Below are 26,479 nucleotides of genomic sequence, written 5' to 3' on the forward strand. Positions count from 1 at the left end.
TATGCTTCGCCCGGAGGCTGCAGACTCCAGGGAGGCTGAGCCGGGTCCAGCCCCAGAGCGTGGCTCGGAGGCCGGGGGCCGGCCGCTGCGGCTCTGGCCAGCAGGGGGCGCTGCGGGGCAGGCGAGGACCTGGGCTCGGCCCGCGAGCGGCGGGGACCCCGAACTCCGGCCCGCGCGGGACACGTCGCCCGCGGAGACACACGGGTCTCCAGGCGATAACTGTCCGCCTCGGCTTGATAGAAGAGGGTTGGCCGATGGGGGAGACAGTGGGAGGAAAACCCTCTCCTCGTTCCAAGACCCCAAGGCCCAGACAGGCGTCATGAATGTTTTGTAGCCGTTTATTAAAGGGGCTTGACTCGGTAGGCGAAAGCACGCAGCCGATTTTTCTTTCCCACCACTGCCCTGTCGAATGGATTCTGTGGACTCATTCTCTACTGTTCCTGGGTGAAGTCTCGGCAGGTCCCCAGCTTTTCTGAGAGTCTCCCGTTTATTTTCAGGTATCTAAGGGCAGGCCAGAGTTCCAGCAAAACTCCCCCTGTGGCAGCCATCTCTGCCTGGGACCCCTGCTGGCTGGGGAGGGGACTGGGCACCTCTCTTTCATCGCCTCGCTCTCCTGCTCCTCCGGCCCCTCCCTGGCTGCCTCTGCTCTCCAGGGCTGGGTGGGGGAGGAAGAGAAGTCACAGCCGGAAAGGTCCAACTACACTAGAGCCCTCTGGGCATGGAAGGTTCCAGATGCTGACACTTTCAGGAGCACTTTGATGGCTCCTTGGAGACCCACCCCACCATTCAGCTGCAGTAACCCTAAAAAAAGGGGGTGCCTCCTCCTTCGGGCTGCTTACAACCCCTCAGCTTCTGCAGTCCTCCTGACACCTCTAGCCTCCTTCTGCTGGGGTCCTGTAGGGCTTGGCAGTTGCTTGCTCAGCAAGAGCCCACAAGCCCATTGCAACCATGTGTCCTTCCGGCTCCCTCCTGGGCAGGACGCCCAGCTGCTGGGATTTGTAACAATCCAGGGCCTGGCCAGCCCGGATCTTACCTTAGCTCACTTAAAGAACATTATGTCTTAAAGGGACACAGAGCCCCTCTGTTTGAGCTACTGTTCCTGGGAACGCTGGTCTACCAGGGAGAGCCCCTCTTGGCAAGCATGTAGCCTTTGTGTCCCCTGTTTATATAAGCAACCCCCTCCCCGCCTGCGGTTGCAGGTGCACATTGCTGTCCAGCCAGCCGCCACTGGACATCCCTGTAAGTAACTCCCAATAAACCTATATGTCTCGTTTGCTGTCTCCGGGTCTTTTCTTTGGTCTCTCCGAGACCTACCCTGCACTGCTCACCCACCTGGGCCTGTGGCCAGACAGGTCCCCTCACCCATAAATGAAGCCCTCTTCCACGGGGTCCTTTTCAGGAAGGCCTAGGCCTACATTCTGCTTCTTTCTGTGGGGTCTACATGTGCCCTCCAGGAAACACGCTCACCACTGGAAGTGCAGCCCAGCCAAGAGCCCCTCTATTTGCCAGCTCTCACCAGATTCGACCCCAGAGCCTCCCCGTCCAAGACTCCCCAAATTGTTCTCTGAAAGCCTCTCCTGGGTTGAGGTGAGGAGGGCAGCTCCTCTGCTCCCTGGTGAGGTGTGGGTGGGAGGACAGGCAGAGTGAGTTCTCTGACAACTCTCTCCAAAGATTCTCCTCCCACGTTCCTGGGGGCTTTCAGCTTCCTCTCTGGGGCCGGCAGGTAGGTAAGAGGGTGGGTTTTAGCCCTGCTCTCCCGCCCTCAGAGTCCTGCACAGGTGATCCAACTTCTCACTTGAGAGGCAGCAGCTCTGGCAGTGTTTCTGCCTTTGGGGCCTCAGCTGAAATCATGAGGTGACTGGAAAAGCCTTTGTTTACATCTTATTAGTTTCCAGACTCTGCCTGAGAGCAGTGTCTCTAACCTCAGCCCAAAAGAGACCTCCTCAGAGTATCCACCAAAACACAAATCTGACTGTCACTCCTTGTGTAAAACCCCTCAGCCTCCAGCAGCTCCCGGTAGGCATGCTGCATTTCAGTTCCTGGGCTTGACAGACACTTCCAGAACCTCATGCTTTCTCTCACACCTTTGCCTTTCCTTCCGCCAGAAGAGTTCTAGTTCCGCTTCTCCACTTGGCTGACTCCTTGTGGTCTTTGAAGACCAGAGTCAAATGTCACCTCCTCCAGGAAGCCTTCCCTGACACCACCTCCACTGTGCTCCCCCAGGCCTTGTCACAAATGGTGTTTTGTTGTAATTACCTCGATCTACACCTATCTTCTCACTAGATTCTGAGCTCTTTGAGGGCAAAGATGGTATTTGTTTTGTTGACTGTCTAAATTTTTGATATGAAAAACACCAAAAAGAAAGTCAAAATCACTCATGAGCCCACCACTTCTTTTTGATATCATAGAAAGGACAAAGAATCTCCTTTCTCCTGTCTGCCCCACCTACCTCCACTGACAACCACTTCTACTTAAGAAAGTGGTATGTTTCCTTATTGCCTTTCCCCAGCACGCACACGTACACACAATTTTATAATTCTTACTATATACCTTGGTCTGCAGTTTCCATTTTCACTTAACAGTCTATCTTGGGTATCTTTCCATGTTAGTGCATATGATTCTACCCCATTCTTTTTTTTTTATTATGTATATAAATAAAACATAAAATTTGTCATTTTAACCATTTTTAAGTATACAATTCAGTGACATTAATTACATTCACAACATTGTGCAACCATCACCACTACTTCCAAAATGTTTCATCACCTCAAACAGAAACTCTGTACCCATTAAGCAATAACTCCTCATCCTCCCCCCACAACCTCTGGTAACCTCTAATATACTGTCTATCTCTATGACTGCCTCTTTTTTTTTTTTTTTTTAGGAAGATAGTGCTGAGCTAACATCCGATGCCCATCCTCCTCTTTTGCTGAGGATGATTGGCCCTGGGCTAACATCCGTGCCCATCTTCCTCTACTTTATATGGGACGCCGTCAAGCATGGCTTGACAAGCGGTACATCGGTCCATGCCCGGGATCTGAAGCTGTGAGCCGCGAGCTGCCGTATTGGAACATGTGAACTTAACTGCTACGCCACCGGGCTGGCGCCTGCCTCATTCTTTTTCAATGGCTGAATATTATTCCACAGTGGAAGACATCATCATTTACTTAACCATTCTGTACTGATGGACATTCAGGGTGTTCCCAATTTTTTGATAATTCAAACAATGCTGCAACAGATACCCTCATGCATAATACATGTGGGAATCTTTTGGTAGAAGGCCCAGGAGTGGGGCTGCTGGGCCATAGAGTGTGTGCATTTAAAATCTAACAATACTTACTGGCCTGTGCATCACAGCTATCTTTAGCATGACGGTTCCTGACCCCCGTCCTCAGATATTCCCAGTTTACTAAGGATGAACTGGGGTCCAGCAACCTGGATTTTTATAAACATCCTACCTGATCTTTGTGATGTGAGACCATACAATGAGAAACACGTCTGTGGGGCCTGGATCTGCTACATTCCTGGGTCCCCAGCATCCAGCCCTGAGTCTGCCCACAGAGAGCAGGTTTCCCCCCTGGAGCGATATCATAAACTCCAGTGCCCCTACCCACACCATGCTGCCACCACGCCAAGGCTGCCCTGCTGAGTCATGGGGCACAGTGTGTTGGCCCCTGGGGTGACAAAGCCTCTGAGGGAGGCTTGATGGACTGTGTGTCTCCCAGCCTGGAAGCCCTGAGTCACCCCGGTTTACCAGGCAGCTCCCAATTCTGTGACCTGTTAGCTTTGCCCTTTGTGGGAGGTAAACTCATCACTCATTGGAATCAAGGCATCCCAAGGCAAAGGCTGCCTTATCTCCCTGGGAAAATCGTGACTCACACACTGGAGTGGTGGGTGGAGCACAGAGAGCCCCAGAGGAGAAAGAGAAAAGAGACAGAAACAAGGATGGATTCGGGGGAAAAATTAAAAGGTGAAGGAAAAAGAGGAGAGAGGAAGAGAAACAGACACACAGAGAGAAAAGAGGCTGAGAGAAAGAAGACCAGAGTTAGAGAGGAGACACGGGAAGGAGAAGTGGAGGGAAAAGGAGAAAATAGGAAGGAAAGAGAGAGAGAAAAGGAAGAGGGAAGAGAGAAGACAGGAGAAAGAATAGAGAACATGGAGCAGGAGGTGGGGTGCGTTCCTTAGCTGGTATTTTGGATCAGTCCAGAAAAAAGTGCTCATGCTTCAGATGCCAGGAAGACACAGGTGGTCGAGATGGCTTGGCTTGTTTCTCAGGCCCTGCCTACAAGCCAGCTCAAGTTTTCAGCCCTTGCCTGCAGTTCCGGCAGCCCTCTGGGGGGTCAGACTCTGGACACGGGGGCAAAAACATACTCAGGGCAGCCACACCTTGTGTGCCCGGGTGGTGGGCACAGCTTTCTTAGTCATTTGGTGACAAGGAATAAGATCCTCTAAAAAGGTGCATAATCCTTGCCTAGTGTCTTAGCTACAAAAGATGCTTGTTGCAGAGCTATTTATAGTAAAGGAAAAAAAGGAAAGAAAGAAGGAAGGAAGAAATGAAATGTGGCTTAATAGATTTATGATATATTTATACAACAGTGCTATGGAGTCGTTACAAATGGTTCAGAAGAACTCTTAATATGAGGGAAATCCTCACAATACTGGATGAAAAAATAAGTGCATACATGTTTATATCAATCTTTAAAATGGTATGATTCAAATTATATTAGTGGATACGTGTGTAGTGGGGGTGGCACAACCTCTGCCCCGGCTCAACGTCTTCTCGAAGTTCAGTTCTGTTCAGCTCTGTGCTAAGAGATAGTTGGTTTTTTTGACAATCTCAAGGGCAGACCCTACCCCTTCCCTACTGGCCCTGTTCACTCCCTTTTGGGGAAATTCCCATTAAAGTCTTTCCAGGGGGGTAATTCCTGGTCCCTGCTTCCACCACAGAAGCCCGAGTGATTGGATTCTTTTCTACCTGCCCCTGGTATAGCCAGGGGCCCGCCTGTGACCACAGCAGCAGAAGCTGTCTAGTTCTGTGGTGTCATCCTGGTCAGGCTCTTACTGCCGGGCGCCCTGAGCTCCTGGTCCCCATCCTCATCCTCAGTGAACATTGATAGACTTCTAAGAAATTCCCTTTTTGTTTAAGGAGCTCTTGCTTGCTGTGTGAGAAGGCACCCATGTGCAGTAATCAGCTGGGGCCTACACACTGGGCTGGGCAGCCCGTGAATGAGGAGCTGGACTCAATTCGGTTAATTCCTCTCCAGGAACCTAAAGAAGATGAGCTGGCAGATGTCCTGAAGACAGGCCATGGAGGTGCTCTGCTCAGCGACAGTGGGCAGCAGTAAACAATAACTAGCCTCCATGTGGTGCCTGGGCCAGAGGCTGCCAGCGTGCCGTGAAAAAGAGGGTCTGGGGAGGAGAGAGAGGGTATCCAAGCTTTGCCTCAGACTGGACCGCAGAGAGGCTTTCAGGGCTTCAAGAGATGTCTCAGAAAGGGAGGGAGGAGGGGCCTACTAGGAGCAGGGACCTAAGGGCTCTGGAGGTCCCGGGACTTGGGGCACCACCCACACTGGTTACTTTGTCCCACTTCGTCTTTACTGGGCAAGATTCCATCAGAAATTCTTAGATAAGAAGAGTCTCTGGGTGTGTTTTTGGGAGTAACGTGGGAAGATGGTTGGAAAGATGGCACCCCGCTCCACAGCTGGTCTGGTGGGGGAACCCTGGGGCAGGAGTCCGTAGCAATGATACATATATATTTTTGTAAACTGTTTATTGAAGTATAAGTTTACACACAAAAGAATGTACCCAAGTAATTGTCACAAAAAGTAAACACACCTGTGTGACTATCACTCAGCCCAAGACAAAGAACATTACCAGCATGTCAGAAGCCCCCCATTGGTTGGCAGTGATTTTAAAGAGGGAAGTGGGCAGGGTCTGAGAGCAAAGGAGGAAGGAAGGGCAAGATCCTCCCAGGTACCAGCCTGGGCTGATGTGTGGTCCGGAGACTCAGCAGGAGGGCCCCTGCTTTATTAGCAGCAGCTGGTGAACTGGCCTGCATGCGGATCTCAGCGACACACCACACACCTGGTGTTCGGAGTGGCCCTTGGGAACTTGGTGAGCAGGTTATTAGCCCCAGGCAGCCCTACAAAGAAAGACAAGGAATAGGGTGTTTGCAGAGGCTCACAGACCAGTTAGGGCTGGGCCGAGAGCACGAAGGCAAACAGGGAAGAGGATGGCTTCCTGGTGGGGCTGGAGGGTGTGTGTTCACGAGGGTCTGGGAGTAGCCAGTCACAGGGGAGTGGCTGCAGCAGACACACTATTTACTCCCTGAAGTTTCTGTTTGTCCAGGGATGATTCACCTGAGTTCCACTGATCAGCCCCTCCTCCTTTTCCCCCACTGTGAGCACCTGTATGGGGGACAGAAGGGCACCATGGAACAAGCACAGCTGTGACATCAGGGAGACCTGCGTTTGAACCCTGACTCTAGGCTGTGTGACTTTAGGAAAGTCACATTCCCTCTCTGATCTCAGTTTCCTCATCAACAAAATGGGACAACAGCATGTCCCTCATAAGATTGTTGTCAAGAGGAAATGAGATAATCCATGTAAAATGCCTGACACTGGGTGGGCCTTAGCAAATATTGATTCCTTTCCTTTGTCACTTTTTCATTTAGCAAATATTTATCTGGGGCCTAGTATGTAGCAGGCAACTGTGCTAGGTGCCGGGAAAAGAGTGGTGAACAAAACAGGTATGGAGATGGGCTGCCCTCATGGAGCTTAGAATCTAATGAGTGGGACAGACCTTCAATCAATAAACAAACACGCATCATGAGGGAAAAGCACAATGTGTTATGAAAAAGAATACCAGTAGTGACTTCCTTTAAACAGAGAGGTCAGGGAAGGCCTCCTGGGGAAGGTGACATTTAAGCTGAGACCTAAAGGATGAGCATGAACCAGGCATTTTGGAGAGCAGTACCCTGAGGGGCTAATGGGCACAGGTTTTACTTCCAGATGTACATGGGTTTCAAAACCTGGTTCACTAGTTACTCAAGCTGTGGCCCTTTACACAAGGCCCTTTACAATCTGGGCCTCAGCTTCACCTTCTATAAAGTGTGGCTCAAAATACCTACTTTACAGGGGCCGGCCCGGTGGCGCAAGCGGTTAAGTGCGCGCGCTCCGCTGCGGCGGCCCGGGGTTCGCTGGTTCGGATCCCGGGCGCGCACCGACGCACTGCTTGGTAAGCCATGCTGTGGCGGCGTCCCATATAAAGTGGAGGAAGATAGGCACCGATGTTAGCCCAGGGCCGTCTTCCTCAGCGAAAAAAGAGGAGGATTGGCGGATGTTAGCTCAGGGCTGATCTCCTCACAAAAAAAAAAAAAAATACCTACTTTACAGAGTTGTGGGGTGAAACCCAATCGCATATATAGGGTGCCCTGCATGGAGTCTGGCACATGGCGGGTACTCAGCAGAATCAGTTCCCTTCCTGTCCTGGCTCATGATGGATTGTCAAGTGGCTGACACAGAGACAATGCATGCACACGTGTGCACACATATATGTGCATGCACAGTGTGCGCACACACATGTACATTCAAGAACACGTATGTTGGGACACAGATGGCTCACTCAAGCTGGGTATTTGAGGAGAGTTTAGTAAAGGGACTTTTTACAAAGATATGCAGGGTTTGGGGAGAGCAACAGGGCTAGCAACAGTGGAGGCATGTTGGAGGTGAGGAAGAGAATAATTACCAGAACCCGAGAGAATAGGTGTGCGGGGAGGGCGTCTGACAGGAGCTGGGACCTTTAGAAGAGGGAGGCAGCTGATTTACAGGAACTGGGCAAGGAGGGATCTGAGGGAATAATTGCTCTGACCTCAGCCTCCCCTTGCCCTCTGATCTCCTGCTAGGCCTCCCATTGGCCCAACTCAGATGGAAGCCAGAGGGCCTGGGAGCCTGTGGATGGAACCCATAAGGATCAGCAGGGAGGCTGGCAGTGCTTTGAGCCCTGGTTTGGCAGTGCAGGGAGAGGTCAATGCAGCAGGCTCTGGAGCCAGATTGCCTGGATTTGACTCCTGGTTTAGAAAAACAGCCTTTCTCAGCTCCGATTTTCTCACCTGCATAATGGGGATGATTTTAATCTTCCTTATAGGGTTGCAGTGAAGATAAATGAGATAATTTACCTTTATTTATCTGTTTTTTTAGTGAGGAAGATTGGCCCTAGGCTAACATCCGTTACCAATCTTCCTCTTTTTGCTAAGGAAGATTAGCCCTGAGCTAACATCTGTGCCCATCTTCCTCTATTTTGTACGTGGGACGCCTCAATAGCATGGCTTGATAAGTGGTGCATAGGTCTGAGCCCAGGATCACGAACCTGTGAACCCCGGCCACCGAAGCGAAGTGTGTGAACTTAACCACTACGCCACCGGGGCAGCCCTGATAATTTACTTTTATATTACCATTCCCTACTGACAAGAGATTCTCACATATTGAGGTACATGGGGTAACTATTTGGGTTCAAAACTGATTCGGCTTGAACTAAAAAGCCTGACTTGTGGCCTATCAAACATACATTGTACATCTGCTTAACCATTAAAGTAAAGAATACACTCTCTTATGATAAGAATGCCTACTTCCCCTCCTATGCCCTATTGGTAATGCCTACATTAATCCCTTTCCTGGCATCACGGTCATGTTGACCTGCTAATTGGCAATTGAATACCTTTTGAAATTTTGATGAAAATGTATCCTGGGTGTGTTTAATGTATGTTTGTTCTACAAAGATATAAGACTGTACTGAAAACCCTGCTTCTCGGGAACGCTTTCTAAGGCCTTCCCGGGTTATAATCCTCACTCTGGCTCAAGTAAACTCACCTTATGTCTCTTGTCTATAGAATGGTTATTGGTTATTTTGCACTGACGCTACTCTGGGCATCTTGACTCCTGCTCCTTGCAAGGGGCGTCTTTGGGGTTAAAAGGCCCACGAGCTGGTGAACTCGAGGCACCCCTGGCCTCCAGCCTTGGTCTGTGTCCCTGCAGTCAAGGCGAACCTGAGCAAGTTCTAACCTCTACGGGGAAGCTCTGGCTGCCTCCTGCCTCCAGAGAGGAGCTTGCTGGGTCTGCGGCCCCATCAGGGAGAGGGCTTCAAACAGAAGCCCAGCCACGCTTTCTCCCCATGGGAGTCTCTGGGGATGGGCACCCGCGCCTGCCCTGTGCTTGGCGCTGACCGTACAGATTCCTTTCCGAGACTCTGTAGGGGCATCACAACTCCCCTTTTTGAGCTGAAGAATGCGAGGCTCCCAGAGTTAAAGGGACTTCCTTCTAAATAAAGACTTCCCCTGGGTGGAGTTGGGGGACTTCCCAGGGGCAAAGGAGCACACGATGATTGATTCTGCAGTTGGTCCATTGAGGCAGTGCAGTCTCTGGAGTTTATACGGTGGCCTTTCCATCCAGAGGCTGCCTCAGCCAAAGATGATCAAAAGGGGACGTCCCTCCTTGCTCCTGTCACAGACCTCCTTTCAGTTCCTCCTCTCACTCGGCACCTCGCTCCTGCCTCGGGGCCCTGTGTGCCCCTCCCTACCCCATCCTCCTTCTCCTCACCTTTCAGACCTCACCCCGGGAAGGCTTCACCGCCCTTGCTCCCCATGAAGGAGCCCACTATTATCTGTATGCTCTCACAGTTTCTCGCTCTTTCCTCTCGGGGCACCAACCATGCTGCGTAACCAGATATTTGTGTGGTTATTCGATTAGCCTGTGCCCCCGCTGATAGTGAAATCCATGAGGTCAGTTCTTGTCCTCCAGTTCGCTACTCTTTTCCCAGTGCCTGGTGCCATGTCTGACACATAGTAGGCCCTCAGATATCTGTGTCCCCCCTCTCCATAAGGGGAAGAACTCTACCTGCTACCAGTGTTGTTCTGAAGATGAAATGGGGCAAAGCGCTCCAGGGTTCCTGGCCCAAAGGCACTGGTCCAGTCCTGGACCAGTCTCTAAAGACCTGGATATTTCTCAAGTGGGTGTGGAGCAGAAGGAAAGGAAGAGGGTCCTTGGGGGTTGGCAGGGGTCTCCCCCACTGTGGGACTCACAAAGGGAGCCTTGTGTGGGAGCGGTGGAAGGATGCCTCGTGGGACAGCTGGGCCCGGGGCTGCCAGGCCTGGGCTGGGCACTCTGCCACAGGCAGCCCTCTGAGGGCCCTTTCATCTGAGCCCCAGCTGCCACTTGGCTGGCGGGCCCAGAGCCCAGCCGCCTGGAGAGGAGAGGGGCTGGCGGCTTCGTCTCAGGAAGAAGAGCAAAGAGTGGGAGGAACAGGAGGAGGGCAGAGGGAAGCATGCTCGCTCTTGGAACCAGGCCAAAGGGAAATAAGATCCCCTCACAGGCAACACCAAAGGCTGTTTGAATTTTTTTCTTGCCGTAGCATCAAGCAAGACAGGATTGTAGGTACCACCTCAGACAACGTCCCAACCCCCACCATCTTATGGGTGGACAACAGAGGCCCAGAGAGGAGCAGGGTCTTGCCCAAGGTAACACATGAATGGCAGAGCCAGAACTAGAACCGGTCTCTTATCTCCCGGTGCTGATGACTCTGAAAGAGGCACCTCATCTCTGGGAGGCTTGGGGGTCCTCACATATAAAATGAAGATGCTAATTCCTATTTTGAATGATGAGGGTCAAACATGCTAATGGATATAAAAGCAAGAGGAGGACCATTTGAGTTGGTCCTCAAAAACTGTGTAGGAGTTTTCCAGAGGGAATGAGCTGGTGGAGAAAGGCATTCTGAGCAGAGGGAACAGCATAAACAAAGGTGGGAAGGCATGGGAGTGTACAGGTTGTGTTTCAGAGTAGCTGGGGCTGAGGAAGAAACAGGAAGTGGGGCTAAAAGCCCCAGGTGCTTTGTGCTGTCAGAAGTGCCCGCTGTCCCTCTGAGTGCCCTCCTGTCTGGGGTGATGACCCTTCAGAACTTAGCCTCCTGGTGAAGTCATCCTGGCCCATGCAGCCATCAGCCCTCTGCGGAGTGGGTCTACACAAGGGGAAATGGGCACTTGTGCTGTGCGGAGCCTGTGGGAGGGCAGGAAAGCCTGCCTTGAGGAGGTCACAGCTGCCTCCCCATGCTCAGTCCCATTTGCAGAGTCAGAATGTTCAAGGTACATACTCTGCCCAGTGTCTTAGTCCATTTGGGCTGCTATAACAAAAACACCATAAACTGAGTGGCTTATAAACAACAAACATTTATTTTTCACAGTCTGGAGGCTGGGAAGTGCGAGACCATGGCACGAGCAGGTTCGGTGTCTGGTGAGAGCCTGCTTCCTGGTTCATGGATAGTCGTCTTCTCCCTGTGTCCTCATATGGTGGAAGGAAGGGGCTAGCAAGCTCTCTGGGGGTCTCTTTTAAAAGAGCACTAATCCTCTGCTGCGGCGGCCTGGGGTTCAGATCCTGGGCGTGAACCAATGCACCACTTCTCAAGCCATGCTGTGGCGGCGTCCCATATAAAGTAGAGGAAGAAGGGCATGGATGTTAGCCCAGGGCCAGTCTTCCTCAGCAAAAAGAGGAGGATTGGCAGATGTTAGCTCAGGGCTGATCTTCCTCTCACACACACACAAAAAAAAGTATTAAAAATGTCTATATTACCTAAAGCAATCTACAGATTCCATGCAATCTCAATCAGAATCCCAATGACATTCTTCACGGAAATAGAAAAAAGAATACTAAAATTTATATGGGGCAACAAAAGACCCCAAATAGCTAAAGCAATCCTAAGAAAAAAGAACAAAGCAGGAGGCATCACAATCCCTGACTTCAAAACATACTACAAAGCAATAGTAATCAAAACAGCATGGTACTGGTACAAAAACAGACACACAGATCAATGGAACAGAATTGAAAGCCCAGAAATAAAACCACACATATACGGACAGCTAATTTTCGACAAAGGAGCCAAGAACATACAATGGAGAAAGGAAAGTCTCTTCAATAAATGGTGTTGGGAAAACTGGACAGCCACATGCAAAAGAATGAAAATGGACCATCTGCTATCGCCATTCACAAAAATTAACTCAAAATGGATCAAAGACCTGAAGTGAGACCTGAAACTATAAAACTCATAGAAGAAAATATAGGCAACACACTCTTTCACATTGGTCATAAAGGAATCTTTTCGGATGACATGCCTACCCAGACTAGGGAAACTAAAGAAAAAATAAACAAGTGGGACTTTATCAGATTAAAGAGCTTCTACAAGACAAACGAAACCAGAATCAAGATGAACAGACAACCCACCAGCTGGGAGAGAATATTTGCAAAACATACATCTGACAAGGGGTTGATCTGCATAATATATAAAGAACTCACACAACTGAACAAGAAAAAAACAAACAACCCGATCAAAAAATGGGCAGAGGAAATGAACAGACACTTCTCCAAAGAAGATATACAGATGGCCAATAGGCACATGAAAAGATGTTCAACATCATTAATCATCAGGGAAATGCAAATCAAAATAACACTAAGATATCACCTCACGCCCGTTAGAATGGCTATAATCACCAAGACAAAAAACAACAAGTGTTGGAGAGGATGTGGAGAAACAGGAACCCTCATACACAGCTGGTGGGAATGCAAACTGGTGCAGCCTCTATGGAAAACGGTATGGAGAGTCCTCAAAGAATTAAAAATAGAGATGCCCTATGATCCAGCCATCCCACTACTGGGAATCTATCCAACGAACCTGAAATCAACAATCCAAAGAGGCTTATGCACCCCTATGTTCATTGCAGCATTATTCACCATAGCCAAGAAGTGGAAGCAACCTAAGTGTCCCTTGACTGACGACTGGATCAAGAAAATGTGGTATATATACAATGGAATACTACTCAGCCATAAAAAAAGACAAAATCGTCCCATTTGCAACAACATGGATGGGCCTGGAGGGTATTATGTTAAGTGAAGTAAGCCAGAAAGAGAAATACAAACACTGTATGATCTCACTCATATGTGGAATATAAACCAACACATGGACAGACAAAACTGTATTGTGGTTACCAGGGGCAATGGGGGTGGGCACAAGGGGTGAAGGGAGTCATATATATGGTGATGGCCAAACAAAAATGTACAACCCAAAATTTCACAATGTTAAAAACTATTAAAACATCAATTAAAAATAAATAAATAAATGAGCACTAATCCCATTCATGAGGGCTCCACCCTCATGACCTACTCACCTCCCAAAGGCCCCACCTCCAAATACCATCACACTGGGGATGAGGTTTCAACATATGAATTTGTGGGGGACGCAAACATTCAGATCATAGCACCCAGATACAAAACAATTCTTCATGGTTCTAGAAAGAGAATTTGGGAGTGAGAAAGACATGGTGTCGAAGCTGGCCTCTGCCAATTACCAGCTGTGTGGCCTTGGAGCCATTCACTTAATCTCTCCGAGCCTTGGTTCCCTCATCTGTAGAGTAAGTTTAACTGCTTGGAAGGATTGATTCAAGTGTCTGTGTTCAGTGCAGGTGCTCAGCACATGATCATTTTCCTTTCATTTCCCTCCTTCACTTGGCACAGCTGACCCCTCTTCTGGGAAGAATCCCCCACAGGCCTCTCTCAACAAACCTCTCCCTCCACCAAGAGCCAGCTTACATGCCACGTCTTCCATGAAGCCCTCCCAGATCTTCCAAATTGAAAAGCTGACTTCCTCACGGAATGCCTGCCTTGCTCTTGTCTTATGTTGCCTTTTCTTTTTTCAAAATTTTCTCTTTTATATTTTCTTATGTTCATTGCAACTAGTGACGTAATACAAAGATATATTAAGAAAAAAAAATCAGGGGCCAGTCCGGTGGCACAAGCTGTTGGGTGCGCATGCTCCGCTGCGGAGGCCTGGGGTTCACCGGTTCAGATCCCGGGCGCACACCGATGCACCGCTTGTTAAGCCACGCTGTGGCGGCGTCCCATATAAAGTAGAGGAAAATGGGCACAGATGTTAGCCCAAGGCCCGTCTTCCTCAGCAGAAAAAGAGGAGGATTGGCATTGGATGTTAGCTCAGGGCTGGTCCTCACACAAAAAAAAATGGGGCCGGCCCGGGGGCGCAAGCGGTTAAGTGCTTGCGCTCCGCTGCGGCGGCCTGGGGTTCGCTGGTTTGGATCCCGGGCATGCACCCACGCACTGCTTGGCAAGCCATGCTGTGGCGGCATCCCATATAAAGCGGAGGAAGATGCGCACCAATGTTAGCCCAGGGCCAGTCTTCTTCAGCATAAAAAAAAAAAGAAAAAAATCAACAATCTCTTCTCTCCATTTCTACCTCCACCCTACTGAATAACCAATGGTAACACCCAGTATGTATCATTCTACACCTTTCTGATTATATGCTGACATAAATAGATATAAGCTCATATAAGAGGAGGTTTATGTTTATGGCTTTACACAAATGGATTCCCACTGTATACACTGCACTAAAATTTATTTTTAATTGCTTAATAAATCATGGATAAACGAATAGATATTAATCCACCTCATTCTTTTTAATTGCTGCATAGTGTTCCAAGGCATGGACAAATCGTGGTTTATTCAACCATACTTCTGTATATCTAATTTTTGCCACCACAAAGAAAACAATGATAAACATATTTGTTCATAAATCCTTTCAGAGTAGTGCTTTTATTTCTATTGGATAGATTCTCAAAATTAGGAATATTGGGTCAAATGGCATCTGTATTTTTTTGTTTTAGTAGATATTACCATATTACCTTTCAAAAAGATCACAGCAGGTCACACTTCAACCAGCAAAGTTTGAGGAGCTGTTTTCCTGCATCCTCATCCCCTCTGGCATATTGCTATTCTTCTCAATATTAGAATGATGGATGAAAAATAGTACAACATTGCTCCTTTGATTGCATTTCCTCAACCCCTACTAAGTTTCAGTAACTTTTCATTTCAGCTATTTTATTTTCCATTTCTAGAAGTTCTATTTGGCTTTTTTCAAATCTGCCCAGTCATTTCTAACCATGTCTTCTTGCTCTTCATTCAGGTTTTAAATGCACCCTTATATTTATTTAAGCACATTAAGCACTTATTTTATATACCATGTCCAAGAATCTCAATATCTGAGGTGTCTGTGGACCTGTTTCTGTTGCTTCTTGCTCACGATACCTTGTTTCATTTTGTGGTTTGTGACTTTTGATCGTGAGCTTGCGTTTGTTGGACTGCTATCTGTGTGGGTTCTTTGAGGCTTGGTTTGACTGCGGCTTTCCTCCAGGAATGGTTTTCATTTTCTTTGTCAGGCATCAGAGGGCACTACCAACCCAGGTCCAGTTTAAATTAAATTCCTGGTTGTTGTTGCTGTTGTTGACCATGAAAAAAGTGACCAGATTTATTTCAGCTCCAGCCTATAGCCAAAAATTTTCAGGGGAGACTTTTTTCCACCTAGAACCAAGGAATGAGACAGGGAAGTTTCCACAGCACGCACCTTTGAGTGGCAAATTTTTATTCATTTACCCTTTTTTTGTGTGTGTGTGAGGAAGATCGGCCCTGAGCTAACATCTGCCAATCCTCCTCTTTTTGCTGACGAAGACTGGCCCTGGGCTAACATCCATGCCCATCTTCTTCCATTTTACATGGGATCCGCCACAGCATGGCTTGCCAAGTGGTGTGTTGGTGCGCGCCTGGGATCCGAACCGGCGAACCCCGGGCCGCCGCAGTGGAGCGCGCACACTTAACCACTTGCGCCACCAGGCCAGCGCCTCATTTACCCTTTTATAGTCTCTGATCTGATATCTTATGTTGTGAGTGGCCCAGATTTTGTCTTCTACTCTCTCTCCCCTTAAAATAAAAGTTCTATATCACTCAGGGTTGGAGATAACCTCAGGGAAGCCCATGGAATCACGGCTTGGTCATCTCAGAGCACCTCATAGCATTTCCTTGACTTTGTTGCCAGCTCAAACATAAAGATATACACATATTCAATATTTTCAATCTCAATTTTGAGATGCTTTGTAGCAGGATGATTTGAGAATATCTAGTCTTCCACATTACTGGAAACAGAAGTCCAGGATGTTTTCATGTGCTCACTTACTCTTTTATTAAAGTTATTTGCACTCATATCTTTAGGACAGAGACATGTCTCAGGCACCTATGTCCCCAGCACCCAACCCCTAGCCAAGGTCGGTATCAGTAATTTGTGGTTGAATAAATGAAGTGACAACACACAACCCACATGGAAGGAGGGAGAAGAAGGTATTGGAAAGGTAGCCATGGCTGGATGGAGTGATGCTGGACGGGTAGTGTCATGGAGTCTGGGGGAACGGGCACTGATATTCACTGAGTCCACTCTAGGAAAGGCCTGTAAATGCGTCATTCTAGTGTTTCCCAAATTTCCAAGATGACAAGAGGCTTGTTAAATATCCAGATTCCCAGGCCCCTCCTTGTGATTTGGTTTCAGTATTCTGGAGGTGGGGCCCGGAATGGTTTAACAAGCGCTCTAGGTGAGTCTTAGCATCAGGGAAGTTTGGCAAACATGATAGATTATTTCACTTAATTTAATTCTCACAAAACCCCACCAGAGTAAGTACTTGCATGTATCTTACAAAGAGAAAATCTGGGCTCAGAGAGGGGAAGTGATGATGGTCACACAGCTGGTAAATGGCAGGTCCAGGGTCCCATTCCCAGTTGTCTCACTCCAAAGCTGTATCTTTTTTCACCAGATACTGATTGGTTATTAGGATTATTTTTTCCCAAGTTTGTGAACCATTAGTTTATTAGTTTATGACCAAGAGTCATGTTTTTTTTCTTTTTTATTGTGGTAAAAACCACACCACATTAACTTACATCTTAACCATTTTTAAGTGTACAGTTCAGTAATGTTAAATACATTCACGTTGTGAAACAGATCTCTAGAACTTTTTCATCTTGCAAAACTGAAACTCTATACCCATTAAACAATTCCTCTTTTCCCCTAGTAACAACCATTCTACTTTCTGTTTCTATTAATTTGACTACTTTAGATACCTCATATAAGTGGAATCATATAGTACTTGTCTTTTTGTTACCGGCTTATTTCATTTAACATACTGTCCTTATGGCTCATCCATGTTGCAGCATGTGACAGGATTTCTTTCCTTTTTAAGGCTGAATAATATTTCATCGTATATATATACCACATTTTGTTTATCCATCCCTCGATGGACATCTGGGTTGCTTCTACCTGTTGGCTATTGTGAATAATGCTGCTATGAAAATGGGTCTGCAAATATGTCTTTGAAATTCTGCTTTTAATTCTTTTGGATATATACCCAGAAGTGGAATTGCTGGATCATATAGTACTTCTATTTTTAATTTTTTGAGGAACATCCATAGTATTTTCCATAGCAGTTGTATTAAGTCAATTTTTTTAGACTTGATTCTTCAGAACAGTTTTAGATTTACAGAGAAATTGAGAAGATAGTACAGAGAATTCCCATATACCCCACACTCAAGTCTCCCCTATTCTTAACATATCACATTAGTATGGTACATTTGTTACAACTAATGAGTCAATACTGATACACTATTATTAACTAAAGTCAACAGCTTATTCATATTCTCTTAGTTTTCACCTACTGTCCATTTTCCATTCCAGGATCCCACATTACATTACATTCAGTTGTCATGTCTCCTTAGGCTACTCTCAGCTGTGGGAGTTTCTTAGATTTTCTTTGTTTTGGATGACCTTGACAGTTTACTGGTCAGGTATGTTGTAGGATGCCCCTCTATGGGAATTTGTTTGATGTTTCTTCTCAGGATTAGACTGGGGTTGCCGGTTTTTGGGAGGAAGATCTCAGAGGTAAAGTGCCATTGTCATCACATCACATCAAGTACATACTATCCTCACAATTTATGACTCTTGACGTTGACCTTGATCATCTGGCTGAAGAAGTGTTTGTCAGTTTCTCCACAGTAAAGTTACTCTTCTTTTGCCCCCTTTCCAGACTGTCCTCTTTGGAAGAATGTGGCTAAGCACAGCCCATACTTCGGGAGTGGAGAGTTTTGCTCCTCCTCTTTTTTATTTTTATTTTTGGTGAGGAAGATCAGCCCTGTGCTAACATCTGCCAATCCTCCTTTTTTTTTTTTTTGCTGAGGAAGACTGGCCCTGGGCTAACATCCATGCCCATCTTCCTCCACTTCATATGGGACGCTGCCACAGCATGGCTTGCCAAGCGGTGCGTCCTGTGCGCGCCTGGGATCCGAAAAGGCGAACCCCTGGCCCCCAGCAGCGGAGTGCGCGCACTTAACTGCCTGCGCCCCCACGCCCACCTCTTGGGTTATGTGTTAACAAGTAAAAAAACCCACACAACAGGCATCTAGGCTTTGCACTTTTAGCAGCTGATGGCGGTGTTTAAATAGGCCACACCTGCTATCTCCTGGAGCTTCACTCTTCTCATCTGTAAAATGGATGTTGCTAGTCCTTCACCCCTAGGACTGTAGCGAGTAGAAAGTCTGTTGTCAGTGTCGGTTCCCTCTGCCTCCCCCATTTGGCTGTCGGGGAACCCTAGGCGAGAGAGGAGCAGTGACTAGCCTAGGGTCTCACGGCAAGCCCGACGGACTCCGGGCCAATCCGGGCTGTAAGCACACCCTGCGTCCAGCCTGCCCCACCCCGGGGCGGGGAGCTAGGTGCACTTCCGCCCGCCGCAAGTACCTTGCACGTGGCGGGCTTGGGCGGGACGCGCGAGCGGCGACGGGCTGCACAGTGCCAGCCGCGTCTGGGACCGGGACGATGAGCCTGACCGCGGCGCCCCGCTCCGTGCGGCCTGGGAAGGCCGCGCCCCCCACTGGCCCGCCGGGGGTGAGTGCACAGCCCGGAAAGACGGGGGCCGGCCCCGTCAGCGCGCCTCCCCCGCCGCCTCTCCCTCCTTCCAGTGCCCCTCGTCCGCTCCCTCCCCAGGTCTGCGTCCCCCTGCGTCTGGCGCGCCGTCTCCACCTCTGGCTGGGCGTCTCTTTCTCCTTGGCGGTTCCTCCGCTTTTGATCTCTGTCCTTCCGCACCACGGTCTCCCTTCCCGTTCCGGCTCGCTCCAGCCTCTCCTCTGCCCTCTTTCCCGCTTGGCTGCGTTTGTTTGTCTCCTCCCTCTCTTCTCGCTCTTTGTTTTAGCTGTTCTCTGTGTGTCTCTTCCCTCAATCCCCTGGCTCGTCCTAGGCCACCGCTCTTCCACTGTCCCTGCCCCCACCCCTCTCCTGCCGGTGGGAGAGGCCGACCCAAATAAAGGCTGGCCAGAGTATCATTCCCTCAGCCCCCAAACCCCAACCCTCTCCAGCCTGCCCCTGCCGTCTGGCTGGGTCCTGAGGCCGCCTGCTTGCCTGCCCGCTCCCAGGGCTTGGGTGAGGGGAGTTTCAGGGGAAGATCAGGAAAAGGCCCAGTGCACTCTAGGAGCAGAACATTCTAATCTGTCCTGGCTAGGTGCTATACTGAAGACTTGTAGGAAAGGAAAGCAGATCCAGCAGTGGGGAGACTGTGGCTCTTTCCGATAGGACGATGATAACGTCATTGTTGTTGGCAGTTGACAGAGTCACCTGCTCAGTGGCAGGGCTGCCCTAGGTGCTTGATAAAGGTCTGAATGCATTACCGGGCAAGGTGGGAAGCCAGGAGGGGGCATGATGCCAAGTAGGGCAAGACTGGCCTTTATCAGAATACCAGGCACTCCTGTAAATCAGTGCTGAGAGGTAAGCTCCATCAGATTCAGCAGAACTTGATTGAGCATCCTCGGTGTGCTGAGCACTGTAGTGGGTACCAGGGACATAGAGATGAATCAGTGATAGTCCTCCCTTAGGAACCTCACAGTCTAATGGGGGATGCAGATGAACAAATGGAATTACAAGCGAGGTAACTACCATGACAGTGGAAGTACAGGGCCCTCTGGGATCACAAGGAGACAACCCATCCAGAAAGATTCCTGGAGGAATTCACCCAAAGGATGAGTGGGTAAAGTGAAGGCAGCACGCGCGGTGAGTGAGTGAAGTCCTGGGGCCCGGGGCCCAGCCTGCTCTAGATGGCAGGGTGGGGGAACAGTAGGAGGGCTTGTGGTAGTTGGTTGCCAGGGTTGCAAAGGGCCTTGTAAACCTGGTTAAGGAGTCGAGAGTTGATCTGGAGGGGAATGTAGGGTTGCTGAAGTGTTTAATGCAGGGAGTGACCAGATCAGATTTGCACTTCAGAAAAACGACTCTGGTTTCAGAGTAGAATAGGATTGGGGGAGGGCACTCAAGGGGGCAGGGAGCCATGGAACTAACCAGGCTTTAGAATCCCCAGGACTTGGTGATTGATGACCTGTGTTGGGGAGGTTGAGGGCAGGAGCAGAATGCAAGATTACAGACTGGTTTTCTGACTCAGACAGCTGAGATAGGGAACAGTGGAAAAGGTCAGGGTTGTGGAGTGGGGAGAGATCTTGAGGGGCCTGGGGGACATATGAATGGAGACGTCTCTCCGTTGACCCGACTAAGGCTGAGCTAAGGAAATGTATGAATGTTTGGCAGGGGGGTTGCAGATATGTAGGGACCCTCTTGACTGGAACTGGGGGAGAGCTGGGCCTGTCTGATTCATCCCTGTGTCCCATGGCTAGCACTGGCCTGGCACCCAGCAGGGGCTCCTAAAGACCACATTTCCCCAGCCCGTGCACACAGGGCACGGGACAGGCTTTCCCATCCAGGAATGCTTCGGCAGGGTGACTGGTGGAAAAGGTGGGGAAGAGGGGCCATGAGGAAGGGCAGGTGGTCCGGAAGAGGGGTGGAAAAGAAGTCTTTATCTGCTAGAAATACATACTGTAGTATTTATGGATAAGGTAAGAGGTCTGGGATTCCCAAAGAGATTGGGAGTTTTTGGAAAAAAAGGAGGGAAAGAGGGACAGAATTAAGAAGCTTGGGAACAGGGCTGAGGTCTTAGTTGATAAACAAAGAAATGGGGCTGAGGATGTCAGGGCAGGAAGCTATTTTGGGAAATATCGGGAAATGAGCTTCAGAAATGACATTTGAAGTGATTGGATTCATTAGACTTTCAGAGCTGGAGAGACTTAGAGTCCTCTTTGTCCATTTGCCTCCCTGTTTCGTAGATGACTAAGCTCAGGCCCAGAGAAGGCAGTGAGCTTCCCCTGGCACATCGCTAATTCCTGGCTTGGTGGGACTGGGTGTTAGGAAGGGGTGGGGGTAGGGGTGGGGCACCCATGCTGTACTGGAGTCAGACTGATACGGGTTTGATCCCAGCTCCGACTTCATCACTTCTAGCTGTGTGACCCTTCTTTCTGAGCTTTCCTCACCTGTGATGTGGGGACATTAAGAGTGCCTGTGAGCTTTCAGTGGTACAGGAGTGATGAGAGCACATCGATCCATTCAAGGATTAAAGGCTGCAGCTTCGCATTTAACTACCTGCTTTACAGAGCCACCTCAGGGTTAACCAAACAGCCTTGCCAAGGGGCTGTGAGGTTTATGGGAGAGAGAGGGAGTCACAGGTTCTGGGCTTATTTTTCTCATGGCTGTATTGTTTGGCTGCTGTCAGAATGTATCCTCTTGTCTCCATTTTCCACTCCAGCCAGAACTATCCCCTGGTAGGAGCTGTTGCCATGGCAACTCAGTTCTCCCCAGCAGTGTGGCTGCCTTTGGCTCTGTTAATTCCAGTACTTTAATCTTAGAGGTAGACACCACAGAACAAGCTGAGGATGAGGTCACACCTAAATCACTGAAGGACAGTCCTGCCCCCTGTCCTTATCCTTGGCCCTGCAGTGACCTTGGGTAGAGTCTCCAGATTGGAAATCCAGCCTTCCCTCTAACTGCACAGATCTTTTCTGCTGCTGCAGCCATCACATCCCCTAGGAAACTTTCCCTGACAACCTCCAACACAAAGAGCCGACCCCTCCTACCTTTGAGTCTTCCCTCTCAGCACCTACGTATCTCAGCCATTTCCCTCTCTCCCCTGTGAGCTCGTTGAGGGCAGGGACTGTGTCCTACTCGTCTGCTTAGGAGGAGGCTTGAATGTAATAGGCCCTCTCTACCTTTTTTTTGTGTGTGTGTGAGGAGGATTAGCCGTGAGCTAACATCCGATATCAATCCTCCCCTTTTTTCTTGAGGAAGATTGGCCCTGGGCTAACATGCGTGCCCATCTTCCTCTACTTTATATGGGATGCCGCCACAGCATGGCTTGACAAGCGGTGCATTGGTGCGTGCCCGGGATCCGAACCTGCGAACCCCGGGCCTCCGCAACAGAGCGCACTCACTTAACTGCTGCGCCACCAGGCCAGCCCCCTCTACCTTTTGTTGAATGAATGAGTAACTAAGGGAATGAAGAGTGGAGATATTTGAAGATTGAAAACTAATTTATGTAATGACTAAGAGCACAAGCTTCAGGGTAAATCGGACCTGGGTTCAAATCCTGGCATCATCACTTAATAGCTGATCGATCTGGGGCAACTTACTTCAGCTCCTTAAGTCTTAGTTTCTTCATCTGTAAAATGGAGATTTCATGCATTCCTCAAAGGATTGCTGTGAGGATTGAGTTAGAGACTGTATGTAAAGCACTTTGCACAAGTACTAGACTGTGAGGGGAGGGACTGTATCCTGCTTGTTCCTCACTGTGCACCAGGTACCTGGCACAAAGTAGGCACATAAATATTTTATTGAATGAGTGAGTGAATTTTGAATAGCGAATGTTATTTAGGAAGCTGGTTTATAAGGATAACATCTGGTGTCACCACATATGTAATAATTGCTATATGGTCTCCTGGTGTTTTTAGCAGCACTTAGTATTTCTCGAATGCAGCCCAACTCTCAGTCTGTTTCCACATCCCTCTCCACCCTGGCCTGTGGGCATCTCTGGGCAGGCACCATGTGGGTCTCACTCACATGCTTCGTGCTCAGCCCAAGGTCTGGCATAGGGAAGAGGCCTCTAAAAATTCTGTTGAACAGCTAAACCTAACTTACGTTTGCACCACACTTTACAGTTTATGGGACAGTTTTAGACCTATTGTATCTGGAGTTACCGGCCTTTTCACCACCAAGGATATTCCTGTTATTTAATCTCCATAGGCCTATATTTTGAAAAACATCTATCAAACAAATTCCATTTGTTAATTAATCAAAGCCATGCCAACTGCTAGTCAGAACTTCTTATCTCTATGAAATAAGAATTTGTATCCCCAACTTCCAGCACTGGATGTGGACACACAGTAAGTACTCAAGGAATGCTTCCTGAATGAATACACGTATGGTTTCTTTAGCCTTTCTGAAAGATTGAGAATGGTTTGCCCCCCACGCCCACCCTTTTTTTTTTTAACTGTATCTTAGATCTGAGCATCCCACTGTTGGGAACTCCTAACTTCACAACAGCTCCATACCCCCATTTTATAAATGAGGAAACTGAGGCCCGGGGCGGGGAAAAAGCCTTGCCAAAGGCCACAGACTTGGGGAGTATTCTCGCTGGGACTTGCTTCCACAGCAGCCTCCTCTACTAATATTCTGTGACTTAAATGAGAAAGTTAAAAAGCTTGAATGGGTATTCTTATATCAAACTGAAATCTTTTTCTTCCTTAAAATGCCCACACTCTGGAGCTCTACAGCATATATATAACCCCCTTCGGTAATATGAGCCTTCCAATAGCTGGTCAATCATCAGGGCTCCCCTAAATTCTGTGCCGGGTTATTCTTTGGAAAATGTCACGAGCTCCCTGGAGGTGGCACTGTTGATTTACTCTGCCTCCTGTGCCCTCAGATATCTCTGGTCGTGGAGCTGAATGTGGGGGGCGAGTTCTACACCACCACCGTGGGCACCCTGAGAAAATTCCCAGGCTCAAAGCTGGCAGAGATGTTCTCCAGCTCCGCCAAGGCCTGCGTAGATCTGGAGGGTCGCTTCTTTATCGATCGCCCTGGCACCTATTTCGGACTCATCCTGGACTACCTGCGCAGCGGGCAGCTGCCCACCCAGCACATCCCCGAGGTGTACCGTGAAGCTCAGTTCTACGAAATCAAGCCTTTGGTCAAGCTCCTGGAGGACACGCCGCAGATCTTCGGTGAGCAGGTGGCTCGGAAGCAGTTCTTGCTGCGGGTGCCAGGCTACAGCGAGAACCTGGAGCTCATGGTGCGCCTGGCGCGGGCTGAGGCTGTGGCGGCGCGCAGCTCCGGAGTGCTGGTGTGTGTGGTGCCCACAGAGGAGAATGCCGCATTTTGCGCAAATGCCTTGCGCATCCTGGAGGCAGACAAGAGGTCAGTGATCAAGTTTGGGCCTTGGAAGGCGGCCCCGGGCGTCCACGACCTCCTGGACTGCGTGAAGATGGATATTATGGCCCAGGGGTACCAGGTGGTCTATAAAAGCCATAACGAGAAGGCATTTTCACTTGGCCTCTCCAATTACTTCTATATATTCCTCTTCACCTGGTGGTGATCCCCAGAGGCAGGGGTAGTTTGTTATGGGCTCTGGTGGGGCTTATGAAATTAAAAGTTGCCTTCAAAAGCCATCTTCCTTTAATTTCAAAAACAAACATCAAACAACTTCCAAGGTGGTCTGTGAGGCTTGCCCCCAAATATTTATCTTTCCCTCAAGGACTTTCCACTCATTGCAACTGACTCCACTGTACTTGCCTAGTGAGGTGCAGCTGCTCCCTCTTTAAAGCCTCATGTACCTGCCACACCCTTCCCTCAAGGTCTGATAGCAAGGCTGACAGGAGTTGGAATCAACAGCGCTTTGGCTGGAGATGCAGGATGACAACAGGAAAATAACAGGAGACCATGAATCTAGATTGACCTAAAAATGTAGTCTCCCCAGCTTCAGCTTGCGCTTCAATCATCTAGCCCTGGAGTGTGCTTCATGAGGAAGATGCCCAGTTAGTACCTGTACTAGATGCTGCTCAGACCTCCTCTCCCACAGGCTGTGAGTGTTGGCTGCTAGAGCCTCACAGCTGTCCTCTTCTCTAGGGCAGTGGTTCTTAAAGTGTGGTCCCTGGACCAGCAGCATCAGCAACACCTGACAACTTTTAGAAATACAAATTCTCAGGCCAGCTCTGGTGGCCTAGTGGTTAAGTTTGGTGCACTCTGCTTTGGTGGCCCAGGTTCAGTTCTCGGGTGCCAACCTACACCGCTGCTTGGTGGCCATGCTGTGGCGGTGACCTACATACAAAATAGGGGAAGATTTGCAGCAGATATTAGCTCAGGGTGAATCTTCCTCAGCAAAAGAAAGAAAGAAATATAACTTCCCTGGCCCTTATGTGGCTCAGACCTACTGAATCAGAAACTCTGGGGGTTGGCCCAGCAGTCTGTTTTAACAAGTCCTCCGGGTGATTCTGATGCACTCTAATTTTTAGACCTGCTCTACAAAAGAATTGCCATCTTGCTTGTGTGGAGGCACAAAAGACTGGCCCCTTATTGCCAGGAGGAACCAACTCTGGTGCAGTTCCTGTTCCAGAGCTCCTTGTGGGATCAGGCTGAAGTCACTCTTCAGCTGACACTACATTCTTGCTTAGCATTCTTCCTCTGCTCTATCCTGCTTCCCTCACTCCCCTTCCCTGAGAGCACATCCTCAATAAACCACTTGCACAGGAGCTTCTGTTTCAGGTTCTGCTTCACAACCTAAGACATTAGTAACTCGAAGGAGGACACATGTAGACATTCATCCTGCTCCAAGTCCAGGTCTGGGATAGAGGAACCCCTTCCCTGCCTAGTAGGGTGACCAGCCATCCTGGGTCCCCGGGACTGAAGGTCCATTTAACTGTTAAGGTTTAAGGAATTAATACTGAGGCAAGGAGTTCAAATTTGAACATAAAATTGCTCAGAACATAGTCATTTTCAACAAGCATTGTAATTCAGTAACCACATCTGCTTGTATAATTTTTCTTATTCTCAAGCCTTGCTCTATGTTTTCATTTTTTGGTAGTTAATATGGCTGGCAATTTAAAGTGGAAAAATCCTGAATGTCTATTTGAACTTTTTATCATGAAGCAATTCAACATTATTTATCAGGAGCCTAAAAAAAAGTTCGTACCCTTTGATCAGTAATTATACTTACAAGATTAGATTCTGAGGAGACCCTGCTCCTTGAGATCTAAATAGGATTGCTTAAAATTTCAATTTCATGCATTATGGAAAAGTCAATGTCCTCCCCAATATTTCAGCCATTTTCAGAGATCTGTCTTCTGTGGTCAGCTCTGGTTCACTGCTCCTGGTGGGTTCATTCAACAAAGGGATCATGTAGATGTCTTGAACCTGTTGTTGCTGTTCTACACAATGCTCACCTGGATTTAACACTCAGATCTTTTTCTTAATTTTTACAAATGCCACTCCCATGAGCTATTTCTGCACATGGCAGACTGGAAAATATAGGTGAATAAAGGGGAGGGAGTTTACAACACAGAAGTGCAAATAACTTCAAATTGAATATTGGACATATCTATTCTTAAAAGTGTGTCAGTTACCCACACCACTAGGGGCTTTTCACTGGTAGATTGTATTTGTTTCCTATTCTTTCTTCCCTCCCTATTCTTGCCATGCTTCTCTGTCGTGG

At 48.6% G+C, this 26,479-nt stretch overlaps 1 protein-coding gene across 1 annotated transcript; it reads left to right on the forward strand.

The window, feature by feature from the left end:
• Position 1: 1 nt before the first annotated feature.
• Positions 2–24,741, forward strand: KCTD14 (potassium channel tetramerization domain containing 14). The gene is given in 5 exon segments (XM_058546221.1): positions 2–330; positions 1,200–1,239; positions 18,627–18,725; positions 18,727–18,798; positions 23,699–24,741. Coding segments are annotated over 5 exon segments (1,209 nt in total). The 3' UTR covers positions 24,368–24,741.
• The last annotated feature ends 1,738 nt before the right edge of the window (positions 24,742–26,479 follow it).

This window comes from Diceros bicornis, chromosome 7, assembly GCF_020826845.1.
Source record: "Diceros bicornis minor isolate mBicDic1 chromosome 7, mDicBic1.mat.cur, whole genome shotgun sequence".
In the NCBI taxonomy this organism is placed as follows: Eukaryota; Metazoa; Chordata; class Mammalia; order Perissodactyla; family Rhinocerotidae; genus Diceros; species Diceros bicornis.